Raw genomic sequence first — 24,217 nt, forward strand, 5'->3', positions numbered from 1 at the left:
AAAAAAAACACACAACCAAACAATAACAGAAAAAACAACCAACTAATAACTGTCTAGATTGTGCTTTATTCTGATGGATGTGCAATGCTTTTGGTTATCCCTTTTCTTACTTCACACTTAACAGCTGTTAACTATATTTTCCAGTCACACATATTTAGAGAGCCTGAAAGCAAGCAGAAAAAAGCTGCATACTTATTTGCATTTCAGTAGTCATAGCCTACAGTCTTAATGAGATGTCACTTGCTCTGGGTGGATTAAAAGCTCAGCATCAAAAGGAATCTGTCGCACGATTCCAGAATCCTACACTCTGCTTGAATATGCAACACTTTAACATTAGACTAACAGCAATTCAGAAATTTTGATGGAATCAGTATCAAGTGCCAAAAACAAAGCAACAAGCTTCTGCAGTTGAACAGAGAATCAGCGAATTAAGTAAGTGCCCAGGGTAACTGGGGACAGGCAAATTTCAGCTTCTTGCTAAATTAAAACAGTGGAATATTTCCCCATTGCAGTGCTTAGACAGCAAGCATCTGTGAAACATGCCATTAACACAATGCTGATGACCCTACCTATTCTCTACACAACTGGAGATCTCATTCAAAAGGAGAGCCTTATATCAAAATACTATTTCAATTCACTGAATCAGAACAGGAAAAATCTTAAAGAATCTTAAAACTTACATCATTCTCATAAAAAGAACATTTCATTGCAAAATGCACAAGCAAACACTATGTTAGCCTGCTTCCAATGAATCTTACTTCCTTGCAATATTTCAATATTTACTTAAATAAATATGAAAAAAATCTTAAAGGGTGTAAGTTAATCTTAATTTCTGCAAAGAACACAATTTCTGAGAATGAAATATTTACAAATATTCACAGAAAAGTCCTAGCCTCCATGGTTTGATTTGCAACAAACATCAATTTAGTGAAAGTCTCTAATCTTTCTCAGAAGATTGTTTAGAAAGAAAGAAAACATTTCGTAGTTGCAACACTATGATTTGAGGCTGCAGTTTGTTCTACAATAGGATTAGCATTATTAAAGTTACACGATGGTATCACTGTTTTGCTGCAGCCTGTTGCAAACATGGCTCTATGACTCATGAAGAGGTACACTGCACAGTTCAGCTGACAATCACTACTACCATTATCCATTTTAAACACTCCATAAAAAGCAGAGTTTTTATTCTGGAAAACAAAATATATATTGGCAGAATCGTTTTTCTCTGTATTTTAAGTGATATTGAAATGAATTCATTATCTTTTGGTAGAAGTTGTCAAAATAAAACTAGGACACTTGTTAGCAATAAGCGTATTTTACAAAACATAAAGCAATGCAGAAATAACACATTTTACAACTCAAATCTTACAATGTATCTGTTGAAAAATACCAAGTTATAGAAACAGAGAGTAAAAAGTTTGAATTGAAAACCTGCAGTACTGGTAGAAAGCTCAAATAGAAGAGTTGTTTAAATTCTAGTTCTTACCGGTCTTTAACAATGAACTTATCTTGATCATCAGTTTCCATTTCTTCAGATTCTTCATTCACAGTTTTAATTATCCCATTTTCTTTATTTTCATCGTTTAGAAATTCATACCGCCCATGTTCTAAGGCTGCTCTCCAAGATTGCCTGTCTGCAACCTGAAGCAAACATACAAATCATATGTTTCCAAAGAACAACAAACTTTTAGTGCCAATTACTGTCTACACTTAATTTAATTACAGTGTCAGTAAAAACCACAGCACGCAAGAGTTCTCATCTGAGTTACAGACTTGATGGCACCACTGTGCTCCCAGGTGCTCTACAGTTCAAAAATACCTTAATAGCTCCCAACGTTCCTTGGTAGATCCTGTCTTCAATGTCCAAAAGAAAGTCTCTAAGTCTCATTTCAAGTTGCTTTTCTGCAGATATTTGGGATGCATCATGGGCATTCTGCATCCTTCCCCGTACTGGAGGAGGAGGTCTAATGTCACTTTGAGGTTTGTCTGCAATAATACCAAATAGCTTTCTGTTAGAGGAGTTGGTTCCTCCAAGAAGCTGGCAGTGGAGGGAGCAGAGGCAGCACAAGGCAGAACAAACTCAATGCACAGGTTCAGAACTCCCCTCCTACAGCAACACTTGTCAATGCCAACATCTCCACGCTACTCCAGTCAAACAGCATCCTTCTAAGAGAAGATCCAAAAGACAAGCATCTGTGCATCCCAACACACAGGATGAAAAATTCTTGCCAAAGACAAAAGAATGACTTTCGAATTATCTACTGCTTCTGAAAGCACTCTATCAATAACAACTCTGCTAAGAATACAAGAGAAAAAACACGTCATACTTTCAGTATTTCCTGTATTTGTACTTTTCTTACTCTGATGGATAAGCATAATTCATTTCTCCTTTGTGCATGGATCTTTATCACCACATTTAAAACATACCTGTGCAACTGTCGAGTCACAGAAACTAAGAACAAGTTACAGTTCCTTTTAACAAACTAACTGTAAAATCAAACAGATAAGATGCCAGGGGAATGGACTATACTGACTGAAAGCATGCACAGATTCTAAATTTTCATAAATTTGCACAGGTGGCAAACATCTTTTCGGATGATTTACCTTAAATTCACTCAGTGCAGTGATGAGGGGGAATATGAAAAACTTAGGAGCATTCAATAAAAAGTGCCTTAAAGCTACTGTTGAGGAAGTCACAAGGTGAGTTTCTACAACACTCAAGTGCACACATCTAGACTTTGAAACCCATTATTGTTCTGCATACACTTCCTCCTCTTGTTGTGAGTATTTGCCAAAGGAGAGATGACAAAACAAACAAAAGAAAAAGCACCCAAAAAAAAAAAAAACCAAAAAACAACCCTCCACAAAAAAACCACCATCCCGTAACAGCATTGGTGTTAAGCCATCTAACAACCAATGCAGCTAAAACCACTTTTTCATTGTTCCCAAAGGTTTTGGTATGACTCTCAAATATGCTATTTTTCCCTTGTTCACAATATTCAGGTCAAAGGCTTTTTTCATGTATTATCAAAATGTGAAAGTGCATGTCCCACCTACTCAAAAAATCAACCAGAAATAACTGCCTCCTTTTGTGAAGTTTCCATCTCCAATGTTGTATCTCATCTCTCCTTTCACTACACTGGAAAGGGGGATATCGGTTGATCAGTGCTATGATTTACCTTTAGCAGATATTACTCTAACCCCAAATTAATCTTCTCCCAATGTTTAAGTTACTAAGCAGACAAAAAGCAGCGGTTTCTTTTTTTCTAGCACACATCATCATAACATCAATTCTCCATAAGCAAAAAATAAAAAACAATACAAACATGTTTTCCATAGAGCAAAACAGTGCTGAAAAACAATTTCTGGTTCTTTGGAATTATTTAAAATTAAATATAGCTTAAAAGTTTCTAAAATATTATATAGCAATTCCAACTCTGGAAGTAAGGTAAGACCAGAAACCCTTCCTTTACCTGGAATATGGAATTTTTCCACAGGAAAACTGCTTAGTTGTTCATATATTCTATTTTTCTCTTGTAAAAGAGTTTCTTTTAAGGCACTCTCCCTATGTCCTCGGGAATTGAGAGCCTCTAGAAGTTGGTCCAGTTGTTCCCGAGAACTGTAAAAGCACCAGCGGTTTGGTTTATATACTGGCCTTGGCACCTCTACAACAACACTGGTGTGCGAATCTTGGTCAACATTGGAGGTAGATTCAGAAGATTTCAAAGACTCTCCAGTTTTACTGAATACCTGAGGTTCATTTGTGCAAGACTGTACACTATTCTGAAAGGACGAGGTTCGAGGCAACAACATGTCTTCTGTGAGACCAGAATAGTCCTCTTCTATAAACAATCCAGGAACTGAGGGGAAAATCCAGTAGCGTCGGTACAAACGGTCACGACCTAACGGAGTAATATTTGTGCAGGCTGTTGCATTCTGTATTTTCTCTAATAGTTCCTTCTCTTTCTTTTGTTGCTCCTGTTTTAAAGCTTCCTCATCTTCAGCAGTAAGAGGTTCACTCTTTTCAGAAGTATCATCTTGTCTTGTAAGTTCTTTATATCCATTTTGCCCTCTCCTTCCTAAAAGTTAAAGGAAGAGCGATAACCATGCTCATAAATTCTTTCGTTAGCTAAAATAAATCAATATAGTGTTTTCTTTTGAAATATCTGTTGTTTTTGCATACTTCTAACAAAAAGAATCAAAACCACATAATAGCCTGTTAGATTAGATTCTTACAAGGTCACTGAGATATGTTACTTGTAACTGTGATTGTTTGTCAGGCAACAACTACTTTATTTGTTTGTTGTTATCAAAACAGCAAGCATGGAAGATAAGAAGAAATGGAAGATCACACAGGTGACAGATCTATAACAGGCCAGCTAAATCCACTATGTTTATGATCTAGTTCTTTTTTCTTTATAAATTTGCATAAATCATATTTTCTGTAAGTTCATTATAAACAAGAACTTCCCCAGTTGCATGCACGTCTGTGTATGTAATGTGCACACATCCACATAAACATCAGAGCATTACCTCTCCTTCCTTTTTTGTTTGGTCCCAGCTCTTCTTCATCCTCAGTCACCGTGTCTATTTCTGGCTCTTTACGTTCATTTTCCTTGCTCTCTGTACTGGTATCAAGGTCCTCTCGTTCCTCCTCCCTGGTACGATAAAATAATGAAAAAAAAGGTGACTAGCTGACCAACCATATATTAAAACTGAATGAAAAGAAAAGAACACGCAGTACAACTACTGCATCTTCAACATAAATAGTGTTTAATATTAAAAGAACACTCAAAGTAACTCACTGAGTTGAAACTACAAAGCTTCATGTCTGAATACTAAAACCAGCTCTTTGGTATTCACTCTTCCATTTAAAGAGCATTACAGTAATCAGACTGACTGAAGATATATATGTCTGCATGTTACCTCATACAGCACTTCTATAAAACGTTTATATTTCCCCTCATTCAGCAAACAATCATACAAATTTAATTTCAATAACAGAACAAAAGTCTTAGTTTTATGGAAGCATATGGGACAGCATAGCGTTTAAAAATGCTATTAACTTTGACTCCTAAACTGTTATGCAAGGTCAGTATTAGTTAGTTCAGATCAGAACAATTACTGGAATTATAAAACTACAGTGGCCTCTTAAGAAAATCGTCATAGTTCTGAAATCAGTAAGATAAGTAATACAGAATAAGAAACTTGAAAAAATACAAATTAGATTTTTTCAAGTTTCTCGTCAATAAAGTTGTCAAGCTTTCAACAGAATGATGAGTACAATGAAAGTTAATTTTACTTTATGAAAGCAATTTTATTTTTAATTCCACAATATTAAGTTGAAAAAACATTAATAATACCACATATCATACCCAACAGATACTTCCACAGCAGGATTTCTTTGCTCTTCTTCCTTCAGCTTTTCTTGTTTCTCTTTCATTTTTAACTCTTGTTCTTTCAACCTCTCTTCCTTCCTCTTACGTATCCTAGCAGTAATAGGAACACAGAAAATCAATGGCAATTAATCTAGAATCTGACCCACTGTTTTTCTTTTACAGACACCATCTAAAAATAACATTTGCATGGAAAGCACAATGCTAAGCACAACATTCACTATTCTCTAGGGTCTCATAAACACACTCTAAAATATAAGCCGATTCAGTGCTTCTCATATGCCTTTTGCAACTGTGGAATTAGCCTAATTTGTGTCAATAACATTTAGCTTCCTGTATCCTAGTTCTACCTTGCTGCTGCTGCCTCCCGTTCTTTCCGATGCTGTTCCGCCTTTAATTCTCTGAACTCCTGTTTTGCCTGTCGTAGTACATCAACAGAGTCCTCAATGAAATCTCGAGTGGAGACCAAAGTCAGAAGTTTCCCACAGAGAGCATGAAGAATCTTCATCTTTTCTCCTAATAAAATTCAGACCAACGTTTCTATTTCATCACACAACTCATACACACCCCTGCTCTTTTATAAAGATGCACTGAATTATTTTGACAAAACTACATGACAAGCAGTCAGATAATCTCTAACATTTATTGTCTTTCATTACCTGGCAACAAATCATACACTGAGGTACTTGAAAGTTTCTTCAAGAGGCCAGGATTACTTAATCGCAGCTCCATGCAAGCATCATCAGTAGCATCAAACCCTCCTCGTTTCTGGTAGCGGTATTTCGCATTGGCTGATGTTACATCAGCACCTGATGCTAGAATGTGAAGTCTGAGAATCTCAGAAAGCGTGCAGCTATCAAGATCCAAGTTTTTCAAATTGCAGCCTACAGTTAAAAAGAATAAACAGTTATTTTTATAGGCATTTACACAAACATAAATATAAAAAGTATGCTTTAAAATACAGAGTAAAACAAGAACAGTAACAAAACAAGAAGTGAAACCCACACATACCCTGATGTAACTGGGGCCATGCAGCTGCCAAAGTTGCAACTGCAGACAGTGCAGATTTTGTGGGGTCTGCATCTTCATCCAAAGCCTCTGTTAAATCTTTAAGAAATAAACACTTTATTCTAGTGCAAGTAAAAACTTGTACTGCAGAAGGGAGGAAAGCAAGCCATTGTTTAAAGTTGCAGACAAAGCGAAGAGGCCCGATATTTACAAATCGATTCCAAATCAGAAGTAATATATCTTTAAACGCAACTAAAAGCTAAGGACATGCATCACATGCTACACGCTGTTCTCCCTATACATGTAAGCTGCTAGAGCAACTGCAATGCACAAGACATGCACAATAGCAACATTAAAAGCAATGGAAACAAGTTAGGATACACACTTGAAAGCAAAAATAGACAATGCAAGAACACCTGTATTTTGCTTCCTCAAACAAACTGTTAATTCCTATTATCATTTAGATAAGACCACCAAAACAAATCAAACATTTTGATGTTGGTTATCACTATTCACTCTGCACTTTTAATACGCAACTTAGAGATAAACTGACTGATCTGCACAGATGCCATTACTAAGATATCTACAAGAAACCTACAAGAAGCATCTATGTTCTATTAAGTATAGAACATCACAGGTTAGCAAACTGACCAAGAAAGCAGGGGAACTGAAAGGCAGAAACAGCAAAGTTCCTGTTTCTTAGAAAAAAGTTTCCTTAGCACTTAGAGGTATTTCTCCAGAGGGTTGACATCTTTCTTTCCAGCACTGCATGCTGTTTGAATAATTTCACTTAATTCACTGTAATCATTAAGCAATTTCAAAGTCACCAACTGAACAAAGAGTCACAATTCCGAACTAAGACTACATAAAAAGCAAGTCCACAGTTGTCTACATGGCAGTTCTCAAATGACATAATCAAGCAAGACATTACAAAATTAATCTCTTCATTTTCCATTCTCACCTTATCTGTATGCCACCATTTGAAGAAGGACTACACACCAAAGCCCTATACTCTTAGTGTTTCTGCAAAAGAAAACACCATCTCTAAAGAATTTAAGAGAGCTAACATTCAGGCTGACTACTACGAGTTTGGTTAGCCAGAATTACAAAGCTGAGAACATCTAATTCTGTTAGAAGAAAGAAGCTGTCTAAACGAGAATTACAATAGTAGAAATTAAATAATAAAAATTAAATAATAAAGAAGGCTTTACAATGAGGTAGAATAAATATAATGAATAAACTGCCTTGCCCATAACTCTACCAAACTAGAAATGAACAGTGTATTTTGCAATTGTTAGCCTCATGTAGTGAAATTAAAACATGGTAGTTACATTGCTATTTCTAGTCAACTAAGGAATCTTATCAGTCAACTGTTCTATGATTACCCAACAGTGGAACTCCTGATTATATTGCCCTAGCAGTGCTCTCTCTCACTACTTAAACTTGTTAAACTCTTTAAAAGGTAACTGCTAAAGTCAACTGAAATTATTATGTAGTCCAAATTTTTAACCCTGCATCTAATCTATAACTTAATTCAATTAACAGCAGCTTCTATTGCTGAAGATAGCATTCCATGTTTTACAGAAAGATATTTTACAGATCAGACACAAGCAAAAAGTACCATGTCTTCACAGGGATTGCTAAAGGAATCATCAAATCAAACAGGAAGTGCACTTCTATTCCCAACTCTAATGACATCACACTAGCAGGAAGGATGAAAGCTTCTCCTTAATCAAATTTCTCAATCCACAAAGAAAGGACACAAAGGGAAAAGTGTGGCTTCCCAGCAAGCACTGCATGAAGCCTAAGAATTGGGAGTTGTTTTAGACCTCAGATTCAAAACACAGGAAGTACACACGACAGTTGCATCTTATAATATTTTCAAGGTTCCTAAGTATGACACTTCTTCCTACCTCCTCCTCATTTACACATTGCTTGAGAGAAGGTCACTAGATAGGGAACAAGCATAATGAAGAGGTAGGATCAGCTCCCTGATTCACAGCAAAGCTTTATAAATAGCCAAACTTATACAAATAAGGGAGAAGCACCTTGCAAGGGCATAAACAGAATACTTTAAGTCTGTGCTATTGAAAAACCCCTGGAAAGCACCCTGCATAGCAACAACAGATCTAAGGCCTATTTTACAGACTGCTGTACCTACAAGAGCATTCACAGACTGTCAGCTGAATCACTGAACAGCCTGAACACAAAACAGAAGCAGTCTACTGAAGATGAAGACACATTCAAAATGTTGTTCACAGCATAAGTTCGGAACAAGTTCTGAGGAACTGCATTCTGAGTTCCTGTAGAAATGTGTGCAGTTTCAGCCTTACCGTGAAGCCCAAGGGCAGAGTGACAGTGAGTTGCCTTACTGGAACGCTACAGAAACAAAGTATCTGGTAGCTGCAGATACACACTTGTATGACTTGAAGGAGAATGAATATGAAATTCTTCATTACAGTTGTGGTGGGAAGTCTTAGTTTTTAATCTAATTAGGTCCAGATTTTTTTTTTCTAGTTGAAGTCCTTTGAAAAGATTTGGGAAAGCATCTCTCTTCCTCACCCTCAGGAGAAACAACGAATAGTGCTGAAGGAGGAGGAGAAGGAAAGTAGAGAACTTTCCTTCACCTCCTTAACATAAGCAGTGCTGTTAGACACTTATTATGCTTTGCTGGATACAAGCGCAGTGACAATGAGCTTGTTCCGTCTGAGTTCCCCCAGCCCCTACCCTCCATGCTCAAAGTTTTAAATGCAGATAAAAGTGAAAAAACAAGACTGTTTGCATACAACATCCATGCACAGTAAGACAAAGTTAAGCAAGGAAATGACACAAATCATGCAGTTTAAAGTTAATTCCAGTGCAATCAGTTTTTCAGCAGTAAAATTAAGGATCTGACCTTTGGTCTCAGCATCAGCTATTTGATCTTTGGCCACTTCTTCTTCCTCTTCGGCCATTGCCTGAAAGATGGCAGTCAGGAAGAAAAACAGCAATTCACATAGTGGGCCTTCAGTGTCATTTCCTACAAGAGCTTCCTCTAAAACTTCTGTGAATAAAGTTTAAGAAGCGTCACTTTTGCCACAAAGTTGGAAAACAATTATGTACTGAAGAACTGAAAAAACAAACATTTTTCCTTTAGGTATGATAATCAAGTTACCTTCCTATAATTTACCACAAATATTCCTACAGTAATGCTGTCAGGAAGCACTGACAAAGCAAGGTTTGCAGTTACATATTAAGAAAGCACAAGGAGACACTTATAGCAAATAGATTAACAGCTTTTATATTGAAATTGATTTTTATAAACACTGCAAAAGTTGTTGAGGAGGAAAACTGATAGATGTGCATGTATAAGCACTGCTATATTGAAGTTGCACAGACAATTCTGTAGCAGCAGTATCACGGTGCATCTAAAATGCTCGGTAGAAGGACACCACAAAGTTGAGGCATTTTGCCACATAAATGACAACTTGCCTAAAGTCACTCCTTCAGGAAATTCATCTTGAAGATCAAAGAGTTCCCCAAAAGCATATAAAAACTCCAAAACCATCAAAGCATCACCAAAGATCTCAGGAGGAAGTCTCGTCTTCACTGGCATTGGAACTGGAAGTTCCTACAATCCAAATGCAAGATGTTAATATTGCGTTTGGTCCCTGCAGAATACACAGCTGATTAAAAATAGTCTATGATTCTAAGGATTGTATCTGTAGGGCTTTTTGTTGTTGTTGTTTGTATTTCACAGATGGTAGACAAAAATCTCTTACCACAACAGCATTTTTGTAACGTTTGTAGCTTAAAAAACAAAACAGCACTTAACTCGGTTACACATCTTTTGAGATACCAAATTATTCTATTTCATAAACATCAACACAACTTTTGACTTCATTTTAAAGGAACTCAATTCCACGACAGGTTAAGAAGATTGGGTGTCAGGATATTTCTTTTAAGACAGTATTATTCCACAAGAGTTTTGAATTAAAAGTTTTACAGAACTGTCCAGACAAGCAAAAATAAACATATTCTTAAAACGTTACTCATCATTGCTTGCAAAGACAAGCAAACAAAAACTCAACACAGGCATTTAAAAAACACAGCCGTATAGCACTAGGATATGCAATGCCATGTCTAATGATTGAGTGTTCAGCATTTGCTTTTTTATATTGGTGGGGCAGTTACAATAGCTGAAGACATTTCAAAGGGAATTGATGTAACCTATATACAATCTATAACAAGACTGCTTAGCAGACACTAGCAGGAATTCACAGGTGACCATGTCTAACTATTTGATTTTCAGATTAGTATCTTGATGCACATCTTCAAAGATTTGTTTTCACCTATGTTTTTTAGTAGACAGATTCAAACAATCTCCAGAAAGCATGGCTCCTTTCCACAAAGGTGGTGGTTCACAATATGAATGATAACTATGCTTTAAAAAGAATACAGTACTTCATGTATCTTGAGAACAGTATTTCTCGAGAAGCAGCATACAGATTGACCTTATTATTCCCTCACCTAAACTTGTCTTTATTCATATTCTTGCCAATTTTTACTGTAATCATGATGCTACTTTCCCAGCTCTCCCCTTGCCTTTTCCAACTTCAACAGCAGATCTGTTTTGCAGTTTCCCTTCATGACAATCCCCTTCACTTTTCTTCAGTTTCTTCTCTTCCTATACACACCTAGGAGCTTTCACTCATCTTCAAGTGCATATACAGCTCAAACTGCAAATACATCCAGTTGTCATATATTCCTCCCAACGAGTGCTATCGCTTCATTTACTACTTTAGTATGTTCTCATTTTTCCTCTTTTCTTCCATCATGCTTCCCAGAAAGTCTCAAATAAACCCCCATCTTTGTATTTCTGGCAATTTGGCCTCCTTTTGCTATCTGCTGCCGCAATTAATTGTAACAGCACATATGTTAATGCATAATATAAGACACTGCTCTGTTATTACAACCACACTATAATCTTGTGTAGAAAACTACCTTTGGGAGGTAAATTGTTATTTTCTATAGATCTCCAGTATCATCACAGAATCATAGAATGGCCAGGGTTCGAAGGGACCTCAAGGATCACGAATCTCCAACCCCCCTGCCACAGGCAGAGCCACCAACCTCCCCATTTAATACTAGACCAGGCTGCCCAGGGTCCCATCCAATCTGGCCTTGAACACCTCCAGGGATGGACGGGGCATCCACAACCTCTCTGAGCAGCCTGGTCCAGCACCTCACCACTCTCATAGTAAAGAGCTTCCCATAACATCCAACCTACATCTCCTCTACCTCAACTTAAAAAACCATTTCTCCTTGTCCTGCAGTTATCAACCCTTTCAAAGAGTTGATTCTGCTCCTGTTTGTAGGCTCCCTTTAGGTACTGAAAGGCTGCAATGAGGTCACCCTGCAGCCTTCTTTTCTCCAGGCTGAACAATCATCCAGAAAGATGCTGAGTTTAAAACAAGGGCGTGCCTCAAGGAGTAATAAACTAATACCTTTTCTACCTTTTGCATCTAAAAACATGGTTTCTTCATTATGTAAATCTTTTAAGTAACTCAGGCTTACAGTAGGCAAACTCATGTTGCATATATAGCAGAGTCAGGCTTATTCAATACCCTCCACTCCTAAGATAGGCACTTAAAAATACAACTATTCCACAGTAACACTCAGAATAGCCTATGAAATAAGCCTATGTAGCATGACCACTGGGACATACATGACTGCAGCTACCTCTACATTAGGGTCCCCAGGACAGATTCCCTATGAAATACAAGTTTGTGATATATTCCAAATTCAATCCTACCTTAAGATCATCACACTCCATATCTTCTCTAGGCTTACTCCACTGTTTCAGGTATTCCACATATCTCCTTTTTTCCTCACGCAGCTTCTCTCTTTCCTAAAGAAAGTCAGAATTATATTAGAGATACAGTCAGATCATTCATTACAATTTAACTCACAGTGGGGAAAAAAAAAATAAAAATCAGAACATGTTTCAATAGAATGAAATAATCTATTTATCATCTTCTTACAGCATGTACTAGCAAAAATCAGAGTGAACTTCAGTAATGCTTTCTTGGATTAGACTTCTTTGTTTTTAAAAGGAGGTCAGACAAAGAAAAAAATTTAAAATAAAAGCATTCGTGAAAGTTGGCATAAAAAAGACTGTCAAAATAGGTATTGGATATGGCTGTAGTAGAATAAGTGGTATAAATAATTTCATCCCATGTAAAGTGACAAGATTTGTTTTGTTTTTTAACCAATTTTCATCCAAAGATAAACTACAAGGAAATCTACATTTAATATCAAGTAAGAAAAAAATATACATTTTTGTGAATTAACGATATGAAATACAGGAATATGTAGGAATGCAGTTCCCTATTATGTCTTACAAATATCTACTTTTCTAAAGCGCATTTCTAGGAACTAAAAACAGTTAATGGAAAATAATGACACAGATAGCAAACAAACCAAATAAGCTAGATAACCTGTTCCTATATAAAACACATATTCTGCAAATACATTACTTTCTCCTTCTCTATTTTGAGTCTCTCTTTCTCTTCTTTCCTCTTCATCCTTTCCTCTTCCACAATCTTCTTTAGTTCTTCTTTCTTTTTTCCTTATCTTCTTTCTCTCTTTTTCTGGCTTCTATAGCATTTGCCTTCTCTCGTTTTAATCTAGCTTTTTCAAAAGCTATATAGGAGGGGAAAAAACAGAATTTTCTTCTTTCACAAAAAGTTAAATAAAATTAACAGTGTTTAAATAGATTAATCTTTTTTATAATTAACATATGAAAAAAGATATTGTCTTGAAGATTGAATTGTTTCTATGCCAACCAGAAATTCAATCACTTGAAAGTTCTTTAGAGAATCAGAATTTCAGGGCTTATATGTTATACATGTTTTTTTTCCAAAGTTGTAATAGAGTTGCATTTCTCAGCTCTTAATGAGTATACAGATATTTATTACTATTTTCCCTATCAAAAAACCAGAAGATGATGACTGACACCAAATGCACAGAATTACAGAAGCTTAATAAAAGCATGTCACAAGCATACACATGTTATAGTAAAATCCTTTAAAGAAGTTATCTTTCAATATTTAAAATAATTATTACTGAAAAGTCAATTCATCTGAAATCCAGTTATCAATTCAGTGGTTTTTGTACAAGTTTTACTTCTGTTACACACTTCAAGCTGAAAATTAATTGGTAATGAATGTAACTGCTAGATTTCTTTGTAGCTGTATGTAGAGTAACAGCAGGACACACACTTCCACTTTCAATAGACAGACAATATCTGTCAACTGCCACACAAATTAACAAATAAAAGCAATCAATGAGATTACTATTTTAATTGAATAAGCAAGAAGGCTAGAATCACCAGTGAATGACAATGAAAAAAACAGACCCTTATTTTTAACACAAAGTGCTTAGCAGTGAATATACTTGTGAAATTCTGAAAAAGGGCTAGATGATTTTCTCAGCTATGCAGCAGACATGCCAGTCATGACTCTCATCCAGAAAATAAAAGCAATTACACTTATTATCCACAGCCTTCTGTGCACCAAGAAGATTGATTCTCCAGTGTTCTTGGAATTTTGCTACCATTTCACATTAAAGTACTACAGCACCTCTTTTTAAGAGTCTTCATTAATGTTACTAATTACCATTCCAATTAAGTATCATTTACAGGTAAATATGCTTAATATTAACTGCATTAACACAGTGCATTTTCAAAACCTAAACTTCTGAAAAAATGGTCACTTCACCACTCTAGAAGATCAGTGTATTTTAACTGCAAGCCTCATACGTACCCACAGTTTAGTGAAACAAGTAAATAAAATCGTAAGATATCACTGAAGTGACATTCTGGAATCGAATGAACTCTCATTATATTTTCCCCTTGAAATATACAACCCCAAAAACACTAATTATGGCCAGCTCTCAAGCCTGTAAGAACAGGTTCTACTAGTCACAAGATCTCAACTTACCCATGGCCTGCATATCTTCTTTTTGCTTCTGAAATCTTGTCTTTTCCTTTGCTACTTTACTTCTGTTTCCTTGGGTATTCTGCTTAGCAGTAATACTGTCCTCCTGAAAGAGAATTGGGGGGGTGAGGGGGTTGAAAGAAAGAACATAACATCAGCAGTGAAATAATCTGCAACAGATACTGTCGTTTTTATAACAGTCTTCTGAAACAACCAAAATGGCCTGTAACAGTTTCTCAAACGTACAGACTACTCAGAGATTCTGCCTACTAGTTGAAGTTCTTGCAGATCTTTTTAAATAAACAAGCTTAGAGTGCTAAACTTTTGCTGTGTTTAAATACAGGTAACTGACATATCTACATCTGAGAGCAGGAATTAAGAATTTTTTAGCTTATTTTTTAACCATTTCCAGAAAAATATATGACTTAGCAGCATACTGAAAACTTAGGATCTTGCTGGGACTATAGAGATAAGAAAGACAAGAAGATAAGCTGATAAAAGAGATTAAGTCTCATATTTAAATAACCTATTTCAATAGTGATTACATAATGTTCCCCAAATCATTCCCAAAGAAAATAAAACCAACAAAAAAACCGCACCAATCTTGAATTCCAACTGCTCTGGAAGTTCACAGGAGTTAAAAATGTTGTCATTACTTACATGACTAATGGATGCCCTCTTTGGAGGTCTCCCTCGTCGTCTGCTTGCAGGACTGAAGACAAATGTGGGTGGGTCATCAGGAAAAAAGTAGGAGAAATTTTGTTCTGCTAGATTATATTTTGCAATTGATGTTGCCTTAATAAGAAAGATGAAAACATATTCAACGTGAGACTCCTACCTTCTCATAAACATATATAAATTAATGAATCAATCCCTCAGAAAGACTGTAAATACAGAGTCACAATTGGTTAGCTTATTGTAAGAAATAAAACTCTGCTATACTATAAATCCAGCAGAAAGATAACTTAGGCAGCACACATCTGAAGACATAATTTGGCCTCACTGGTAATATTTAAACATTTTTCAGGAAATAGAACAGGACACAGGATTTCCAGCAAATTACCAGAATTTGTTCAGAGTCACTTTTGACAGAGAAAGTTGGGAAAGCATGGTATAGAATTACACGATTCTTAGTAAATTAGAGAAGAAAAAAAAAAATTGGCTTGTCAAAGTTTCAAGTCTGCCTTCTCAACCTGGTGAGGCCAGACATCTACTCTTATCAATGGACACTGCTGAAGAGACAAAGGAGATATTCCAAAGAAAATCCCTCCTACACCCCTATCAGCTCTATTTTCCTACACTTCCATCTATTTAAGAGACTGATGTTAAAGTTACAAATTCATCTAGAAAATTAGTTGCTTTTATTAATTTTTCACAACTGTCAGAGGTATGACTCCCACTAAGGCTCTCACCCATTAAAGCTTTCCTATACAGGATGAGAAGTTACATCACTGTATGAGGATTCCTCTCAACATACACAGAAGTGCAAAATGTAATAAAACAACTAATGCTCCTTTTTAGAAGTAATCTGAACAAGGAATTTCAGATTCCAGGCTGTAATATGAAGCGAAGAATAAAGAGTACAGTCAAGTAAGAATCCAACATACTATGCTTATAAAAGAATAAAGTTGATGTTGTTGAAAAACAAGCTCTGGGTAACAGTAGAGAAGTACAAAAAAGGAAAAAAGATTGAATTAGGTCAATATTCTATTCCACAAACTATTCTTTTTATTTTTATTACCTTAGTTTTAATGACTCCCTCATGCGGTTCACAGTGTTGTTTCAGAAAAAGTTTAAGTCTATCACGAGAAAATAGGTGTTTCCTCCGGCTGTATTAAGAAACAAAAGTGGTATTATCAACTAATGTACTTTAACTATTGTTTAAACGCAGCTGATGATATGTGCAAAAACACATGTAGCAGATCATGATTAAGCTTTTTGCCATCTTCTTAATTATAAACTACATTTAACATTCGTGCATCTTTACGTATACATTTTTGTGCAACTGTAATTTTTGCTTTGAAAATCCTGTTATGTCCTCTACTATATATACACACAACTCCACAGACTACTCATCTTCATTAAGTCTTTCACAAACATATCATTCTGTCATTTAACATATCCAAATAAAAGGAAGATACCATTGCTTCAGGAGAGTGAAAAACAAAACTAAAATAGAGACAGCACTAAAGCAGTATCTCTCAGACATAGAGGTAGGGCATCAAAGTCTCCAGCCAACAAGCATGAGAGCGTGTGGGGGTGAATTCTCATGCTGTTTTGTCAAGCCATTTAACTCCTCCATACTATGGGATACTATGTACTCTAAATCTTCTCGACATTCCAGAGAATTTGCACTTCTTCATGGAAAAGAAAACAAATCAGGAGCTACTGAGTTATAGAAAACATCTAGCTGGAATAGCTTTATGGTACTTGAGGGTAAGTAAATTCTTAAGTGAAAAGTATGGTGTAATTAGCCCTGATTTAAGTAATAATCAAAGACTTGCCTATTACAAAGGAGTAACATATAAAAAGAACCAATCACAATTCATGCTGGAAAAGTATCTTGAAATCACTGGAACTTTTTCCAGAGTATCCAGGTTGGAAAGATTTAAAAGCCCATCTACAACACTTAGAGAAAATCTTTACAACTTCCTATTATAATAGTAAGGCAGTCAGATTACAATGACTGCTACGACAAAAACATTTCACAATGTGAATAGGCCAGGAACATAACAGAATAGAGTTCTCAAACTTTTTTCACCAATCTCAGCCAGAGAAGTAGGTACTATTAGTAATAGCAGGTCTCATCTGTGTGCCAGTGAAAATACAGATTTGAATGGATGGTTTATGCATTAAAACTATTAAAGCTTGGAATCATCAATATACAAGCTGTGAAACAGCTGCTTGCTCTACTGTTCATCAATAGTTCTAACTATTAACTAACAGTGTTAGTTAATAGTTCTAATAGTTCTAACAGTTCTAACTCACTATCATAAAATGCCACTTTATATCAAAAACATCTTTACAGTGACTGATACAGCCCCCACACAGTTGTTGTAAAGTACAATTGTAGCTTTCATATACTAATTTTACCTTAGCTGAGATGCTTTAACAATAACAGATTCATACAGTTCTTTTTTAATGGGTTGGACTTTGTATTTGAACAAAGAAGGATCAATTATGGCTTTCTTCTTCCTAAAAAAGGTTAAGAAATAGTTAATGGCAATCACAAAATACCAGTCTTACATTCTACATGCTCTGTTTGTGTACATATACAGGAGAACTCTTCAGAATCCCCAACCAGACTTAGTCTATAACTTCCATCAGTACCCAATTGGATCTATTCACTTCTGTCAGCTTTTCTGCTACTTGTTTTAAGCTTGCATTAAAGCTAGTAACATAGGTTGGAACAGGAAAAAAGATGTGGAGATGCTGGTTTTCTTGTGGCAAAGGAAGGGAGCAAACAGGGAGACAAGCACTGATATATTCCCAATATTCAGAAAAAAAAATCCTTAATATTCTCAGTATCTGCAGTAGGCACAGGACAAAGGAATCCAGAAGCAAGACTTACAAAGCATTTAAAAAGATGACAGACAGTTGTAGAGATAGAGTAGAAGTTAATGGAAGGGCACAAGAAAATATTGTGCTGACACTAAAAAACAGAAACTGAGTGCTAGCATTATACCAATAGCATTACTATTCTGTAATAGAAATCAGGATCTAAAGAATAACCAAATGGTTAACTCTTGCACCATTAACTTTAACATTTTAGTTTGAGTAAGTCCCTCTCTCACCTCCAGTGCATCATACATACATAGGAGCCCCAATCTGACTTCCAAACACATCAAGCTTTTCCAGCTTAGTTATTGAGTTTCCAATAATTATCCTAAGAAATGAACATGTTCCTGAATTCCTCATTTGTAAACCCTGATTTAAAGTCTCATTATTGCTTAGTGCAGAAGAAAAAGTAGTCATTCAGCAGATACAGAAAACTTGAAATAATGGAGGACTGTTCAGTTATTTTAGCAGAGAAATTGCAACGTTAACTTTTGTTGTATTTTATCAAGTCTTATTAAAAAAAAAAAACACAGAAATTAACAAAGGCTAGATCCATTTCACAGGACAACTCCTGACAGAATGTCATCACAGGATGGCAAAGATGGATTACAGGACATTACACAGTCCAAAATTATGTAAATGAAGAAAGATCAGCTGAGACTGTTTTGGTCTCTTTTTCTCTGTACAACCTAAGTTTTTATCACAGAATGCAAAAAAAATAACCACCAAGAGCTTTTTTTTTTAAAAAAAAAAAAACAGAATAGAGAAGTGGGGTCACAGAAAGGTTGAGATCTCTAATGACATCTATTTCCAGTTAAGATTCTCTAGCCTTACGGATTCTTTAGGAAAAATATTTGCAGATGGCCCATCAATCTGTGCTGTGTGCTCCACCCCCTCACAAACACATCCAGCATCTGCTGTACCATTGTTTAGGGGCTCTGCAGCTTTGCCTGAAAGGTGGCTCTAAAATCTGGACACTTATCTGCAGACAGAGGCAGAACGCACCAGCTTAACACCAGTCGCAAAGCTAGTAACATCCATAACCTCCACAAACAGCAAAATATAGTCTCTAAAGGATTAGACCTGTAAAACTAAGTCATCCGAAAAGGCATAAAGAATGTTAGATACTTACATAGAAAATTTGACAACATCGCCTTATTTTGAAGTAGATTTTGCAAGTTATAGTTTCAGGGTATATGCAAACTTGGAAAATAGAGTGCTACCACATTTGCTGTACGAATTCTACATGATATTATGATGTGGAATACTGACAACAACAAAAAAAAATATCACAGAACTATCACAAAAGACTAGCTCAAAACTGTTAGCAGGCAATTTAAAGCCATAAGAGGTTTAGAGTTTCAGTTCATCTGACATATTTGTTTGGTGTTTTTTTGTTTTGGTTTTTAAGTATACCACAAAACACTGTTTCAAAATGCATTCATATTTTCTTACAACACTTCTCTTGCTAACAGAAAGAAATTATTTTGGTAATGTAGAGTGGAAAAATAAGTAATCAGCTAAAGAGAACCAAAGACTGAGAGTCTAAGACAGTCTTATTGCCAGGTCTGTGTGTGTTTGCACTACTGCAAGAACAATCTCCTTTCAAATTAATTCCATATGCCTTGGGGAACACCAAATGCCTTAATTTTCTCAAAGATGCAGGACTTCTTCACAAAGAACTTGGGCGCTACCTTCAAAGGGCAGCAGATAATTTAAAAACAAAAATAATAATCCTACACTATTCCCAGCCAAGAGAGGAGCTCCACCTCAGTTATTCAAGGAACGTAAGGACACGGAAGTCTTAATGCAGCAATCAGTAACATTAGCTTCTGCATCCACATGGTATCTCAAGGTCAACAGAAGTTCACGTAGAGCCTGTAAGTTGCTAGATTGGGACCTATTTCAAACATTCTTCCTCCATCAACACTGCACTTGTTGTAAGAAATCTTTCACTGTTGTGCTAGAATAAGCAGCACATGCAAACACTGCTACAAGTTGGTAAAGAGACAATCCAAATTTAACACCCCATCATAGATCAGAAGCTCTCTTATTCAAAGTTATATATATGACACAGTGGCTCAATAATTCCTTAATACAAAACCTGCTGATTATCTGCATCTAAATCGTAATCAAATCCATGAAATACAACGGTACAATATTTACACACACAAAGTGAAGAAAGTTTTGCAAATTTTTATATTTTGGACAATCACATTAAAACTATGTAAAGATTCTTCACAGACTTCCAGTAAGACCATGTCTTTTCATCAGATGGCAATCTCAGTTCTGAGGCCCATTATGGAATATTCGGGGATAAAGTAACACAAGCAAGCTAAGTAGTACCATACTGTAGGACTGCAAAATGGAAATGCATTTTCTAGACTATAGCAGCACAGATTCTGTAGAGAGGACTAGTGACAGGTGCACAAGGCTCCTCCACTATCTTTCAACACAAACACTGTCATTCCAAAGAGATTAACAGCACGTATTCTGTAGGTACTCAGATTCTCATCATACACAGTTCCATAGCTGATTATACATAGTGTAACTAGCATGACAGTATAAGGCACCTGAAAACATTCATCTTGTCACCTCCAAGCTGGCAGAATACTCACAATCCATACAAATTGAGCAATTTGTTTCAATCAGACCTTGCCATGTTTGTTTTAGTCTCCTTTCCACCCAACCTGAATGCCTTATCCTGTAGAAGTATCATTTACCCATTTTGTGCAGAACTATTGTGCGTTTCTGAATCATCACTATCACTGATGACAATGGTTTCTCCATCAGCACTGCTGACATGGCCATTTGCCATTCCGTTGTGATGTGCTGGAGGAATGACTTCCAAAATCTGACATTGCAACCTGAAATAAAACATAGACATTTACTGCTGTTAAAGACTTTCTCTAACGCAGGAAGTATCAGCTGTCATTTTAAGAACACTCACGTAACAACATTATATTGTCTACAGGAGAAGTAAATACCTAAGAGCCTTGCACTGAAATACCAAGTAAAACATTTATTTCACGAGTTCTATCTAAGAAATGAATAAATTCATTTGCTTACACAGCATCAGCTTCACTAATCAGAACAACTCTCAAGTCACTGGTAGAATTAGTTTCAGTGTTAAGTTTACTCAAGTAAGTTTAAAGTTCGGAAAAAAAAAATACTCAAAGTTAACAGTACGTTGCTTGAAAACAGTCCATCAAACAAATCTGTTATGTTTATTTTCAGAATAATCCAAGGAAAGCAAGATTTTCAGATTCCAAAGTATTTTTTTTTTTACTTAAAGAGATCATTTTGCACCGTTGTTCATGACCTAAATAAACAAGGCTGAAATGATCATTATGCATCTAATCTTAATAATGGCCCATTTATCTGCTGACACATATTAAGGCTCCATCTGGCAGGCACACAATTGACAAAACAAGTCTACCCCTTTATAACTAGCATCCTGAATGCTACTTATAAAAAAAGACAATTAATTACATATAAAAAACTATAATTCATGTACACTTAACACTGGATAACTATTACAGCTGATTCTTAACAGCTAACTTTCACCCTTTCCTGGAATTTCCTTGTTCATATTTTGTAGTTTAATCTCCTAAAGCCCTGTCTGCTTCACAAAAATTAACTATCACAGTCAATGGATGCTGTCATGTACTACCATTAAAAGCTCAAAAGGGTGGGGGAGGAAGAAAACAATGATTCTCTTCTTCTAGGCACCAAACACGACCACTTGAAATGAGTATGACAGAAAAATATATGAAGCACAGGGCTTCAATTAGCCCGGCATTATGCCTGAATTAAAAAACAAACTAAGCTAAACTGAAAAAAAGTCTGTGACAGCCAAATTTGAAGTGTCCAAAGTTTGAAGTTATCCAAACTGAACTAAACACAGGCAAAAAAAAAACGTCCAGATAGTTCTTCAAACAAAATCAAAATATTTCTTCAAACAATCACCTCTTTCTGAACCTGAGCATGGTATAAAAATCCTGCATGCAGGAAGGGGGCGGGGGGAGGCACAGAATAGCAAACAAACAAACAAAAAAACCCAACAACACAACTGAGGGGCAGAGCACTGAAAAATCCCTGAGTTTAGCTAGGAGCTGCAAAGCAGTGCCTGCAGCTGTCCTCCCCACACCTCTCTCCAACAGAGAGCAAGCTCCAACGCACTCCACAGGGCACATTACCAAAATAAATAAATAAGATCTATTAACATCCTCATGTATTCCTACAGCAAAGAGGACAATCAATATGCTTAATTATCCATGGGGACACCAGAGCTGTCTTCACGTAGAGCCAGCTTGAGTCCACTGGACTTATTAACCTCAGGCACACTGCCATTCAAACACAGCTGGCCCTGTTTCCACAGCTAGCTGGTTTGGGTCTGGAAGGCACGTCTTCCTGATGAGCAGAGCTCAAGTTAATTAACTGTGCAAATCTAAACAGACTCCATGTAAAGAACCAAGAGCACCCGACTATATAACAGAGAAACAGATCCTACTGGCTATTCACAGCCTCAGCGCAGGTCCAAGGGGGCTTATTAAGGCCTGGCCCAGCACCAGCTCAATCCTGAGAGCAGCCAAGTACATCAAATACGCCATCGCTGTAAGACCTTGCTTTTCCAGTATTCAAAATATCACAGCTCCCACTTCATATTAATAATATGGAGATGACTGGATGGTAGAATGTGCGTTATCTGCCTGTGCGTTATCTGGCTGTTTGGTTTTTTTCTAATACAAAAAAAAATTACCACTTTTAATAAAAAACTTAGCAGAACTTCTTTCCACATTACTAAGTGTATATCCTAGAGAGTTCCGCTCAATTTAATAGCGTTTAAATGGATTTCCAGTGGAAAATAATCCAAAGCATCAATGAACGTTGACAGACAGAGCTACTGACGCTTGCCTAAACTATTTAGCTTAACGACCACTAGAGGGAGCGCATACACACGGAATTTGTAATCACAGTAAGACAGCCACATGAAAGCTGAATCACAATCTACCCTACCCAGTGCCACGAGAGGACAAAGAATTTGAAACACAAACGAATCGATCCTCCTGGACAAAGGAGACTGATTATTTAGCCACCGAGTATTTTACCAACGCTTAAATCACCTGCTCATGCAGGTAATTTCACATCACCTTTTTTAAGTACAGAAATTATGTATTCCATACACTTTATCCAGTTAGTAGCAAAACCCTCAATAAGCTGCTTTTCATTATTACTGTTATTCTTAACCAGGAAGAATGACTAATGGAATAAGCAAACATAAAAAGCAAATGATTCTGCATTCTATATACCTCCATTCAAATCACTACTGAAACCTTTAGGAAAGAAACCAAGTGAAACACGCTGTACCTGGCTCAACAACAGCCATTACATTTCACTGTTTATAATAGACAGGAGATTAAAGAAAATGATGCAATTGTTCCTTCCAGCACTACAGAATTAATAATCTATGAATGAAGACTTCTTATTAGCCTTGTTACAGTCAAGCCATGGCTAGTTTGAGCAAATTCCTTGGGCAGACACTCAGCTTTCAGTGAGAATGAAGGTCTGCTTCTTCTCCAGAAGTTAAGAATTCCTTGAGTTCATTTTTTACAATTCTTATTTTACATCGTAAGTCACATAAGAGAACAGATCTAAAAGTTGAATCAAGATATCCAAATAAAGAACACCAGTTTAAATACTTTCTAAAAAGGATACCTTAAGATCTTTAGGCAGCTTATGTTGAAGTCAAACTGATCAGATTAGGTCTCCTCTTACAGAAAAACATGCACCAGAAAAAAAGAAATTATTAAAAAAAAAATCACAAAAATGATGTGATTTAGTTCAGCAGTCCCATTTTTTTAATATAAAACTCCATGATGATAACCTGTAATTCCAGCCACTGAGCTACAACAAGCTGGTAACAAATTGAGCTACCCACCATCCACACAAGCACTTATATAAGACCATTCACAAATTCATCACATTAAGAGCTTGTTATGTATTCCTAAAGTTATTCCAGTGCCTCATGTTATTCTAAGTAAAAACCTTTCTCTGACCTCCAGCCTACCTTTCAACACAACCAATCTTAACTCATTTGTTGCTACACAACAATCTTTAGATCAGTCTTCTGCTAATTCCAATATATTTGGGGTAGAAAAAAAATAGTATTACTGGGAGAACACACACCTCTCTAAGTCAAGACCTTTCCTTGAAATAACAGTGAATATTGCAAAAAAAAATTTTCACACTAAGTGAATCCCAAACATATTCAGA

At 36.2% G+C, this 24,217-nt stretch overlaps 1 protein-coding gene across 1 annotated transcript in view; it reads right to left on the reverse strand.

Annotated features, from left to right (window-relative positions):
* The window catches only part of BAZ1A (bromodomain adjacent to zinc finger domain 1A), a 52,079-nt gene that overhangs the window by 15,857 nt on the left and 12,005 nt on the right, over nt 1–24,217 (reverse strand). The window contains 18 exon segments of the mRNA XM_031553768.1: nt 1,487–1,641; nt 1,820–1,986; nt 3,474–4,079; nt 4,534–4,658; nt 5,376–5,489; nt 5,747–5,912; nt 6,056–6,280; nt 6,408–6,503; nt 9,301–9,447; nt 9,876–10,014; nt 12,199–12,294; nt 12,923–13,008; nt 13,011–13,088; nt 14,387–14,489; nt 15,044–15,178; nt 16,125–16,212; nt 17,477–17,578; nt 20,665–20,808. Of these exon segments, the coding sequence (XP_031409628.1) occupies nt 1,487–1,641; nt 1,820–1,986; nt 3,474–4,079; nt 4,534–4,658; nt 5,376–5,489; nt 5,747–5,912; nt 6,056–6,280; nt 6,408–6,503; nt 9,301–9,447; nt 9,876–10,014; nt 12,199–12,294; nt 12,923–13,008; nt 13,011–13,088; nt 14,387–14,489; nt 15,044–15,178; nt 16,125–16,212; nt 17,477–17,578; nt 20,665–20,808 (2,772 nt within the window).

This window comes from Meleagris gallopavo, chromosome 5, assembly GCF_000146605.3.
Source record: "Meleagris gallopavo isolate NT-WF06-2002-E0010 breed Aviagen turkey brand Nicholas breeding stock chromosome 5, Turkey_5.1, whole genome shotgun sequence".
In the NCBI taxonomy this organism is placed as follows: Eukaryota; Metazoa; Chordata; class Aves; order Galliformes; family Phasianidae; genus Meleagris; species Meleagris gallopavo.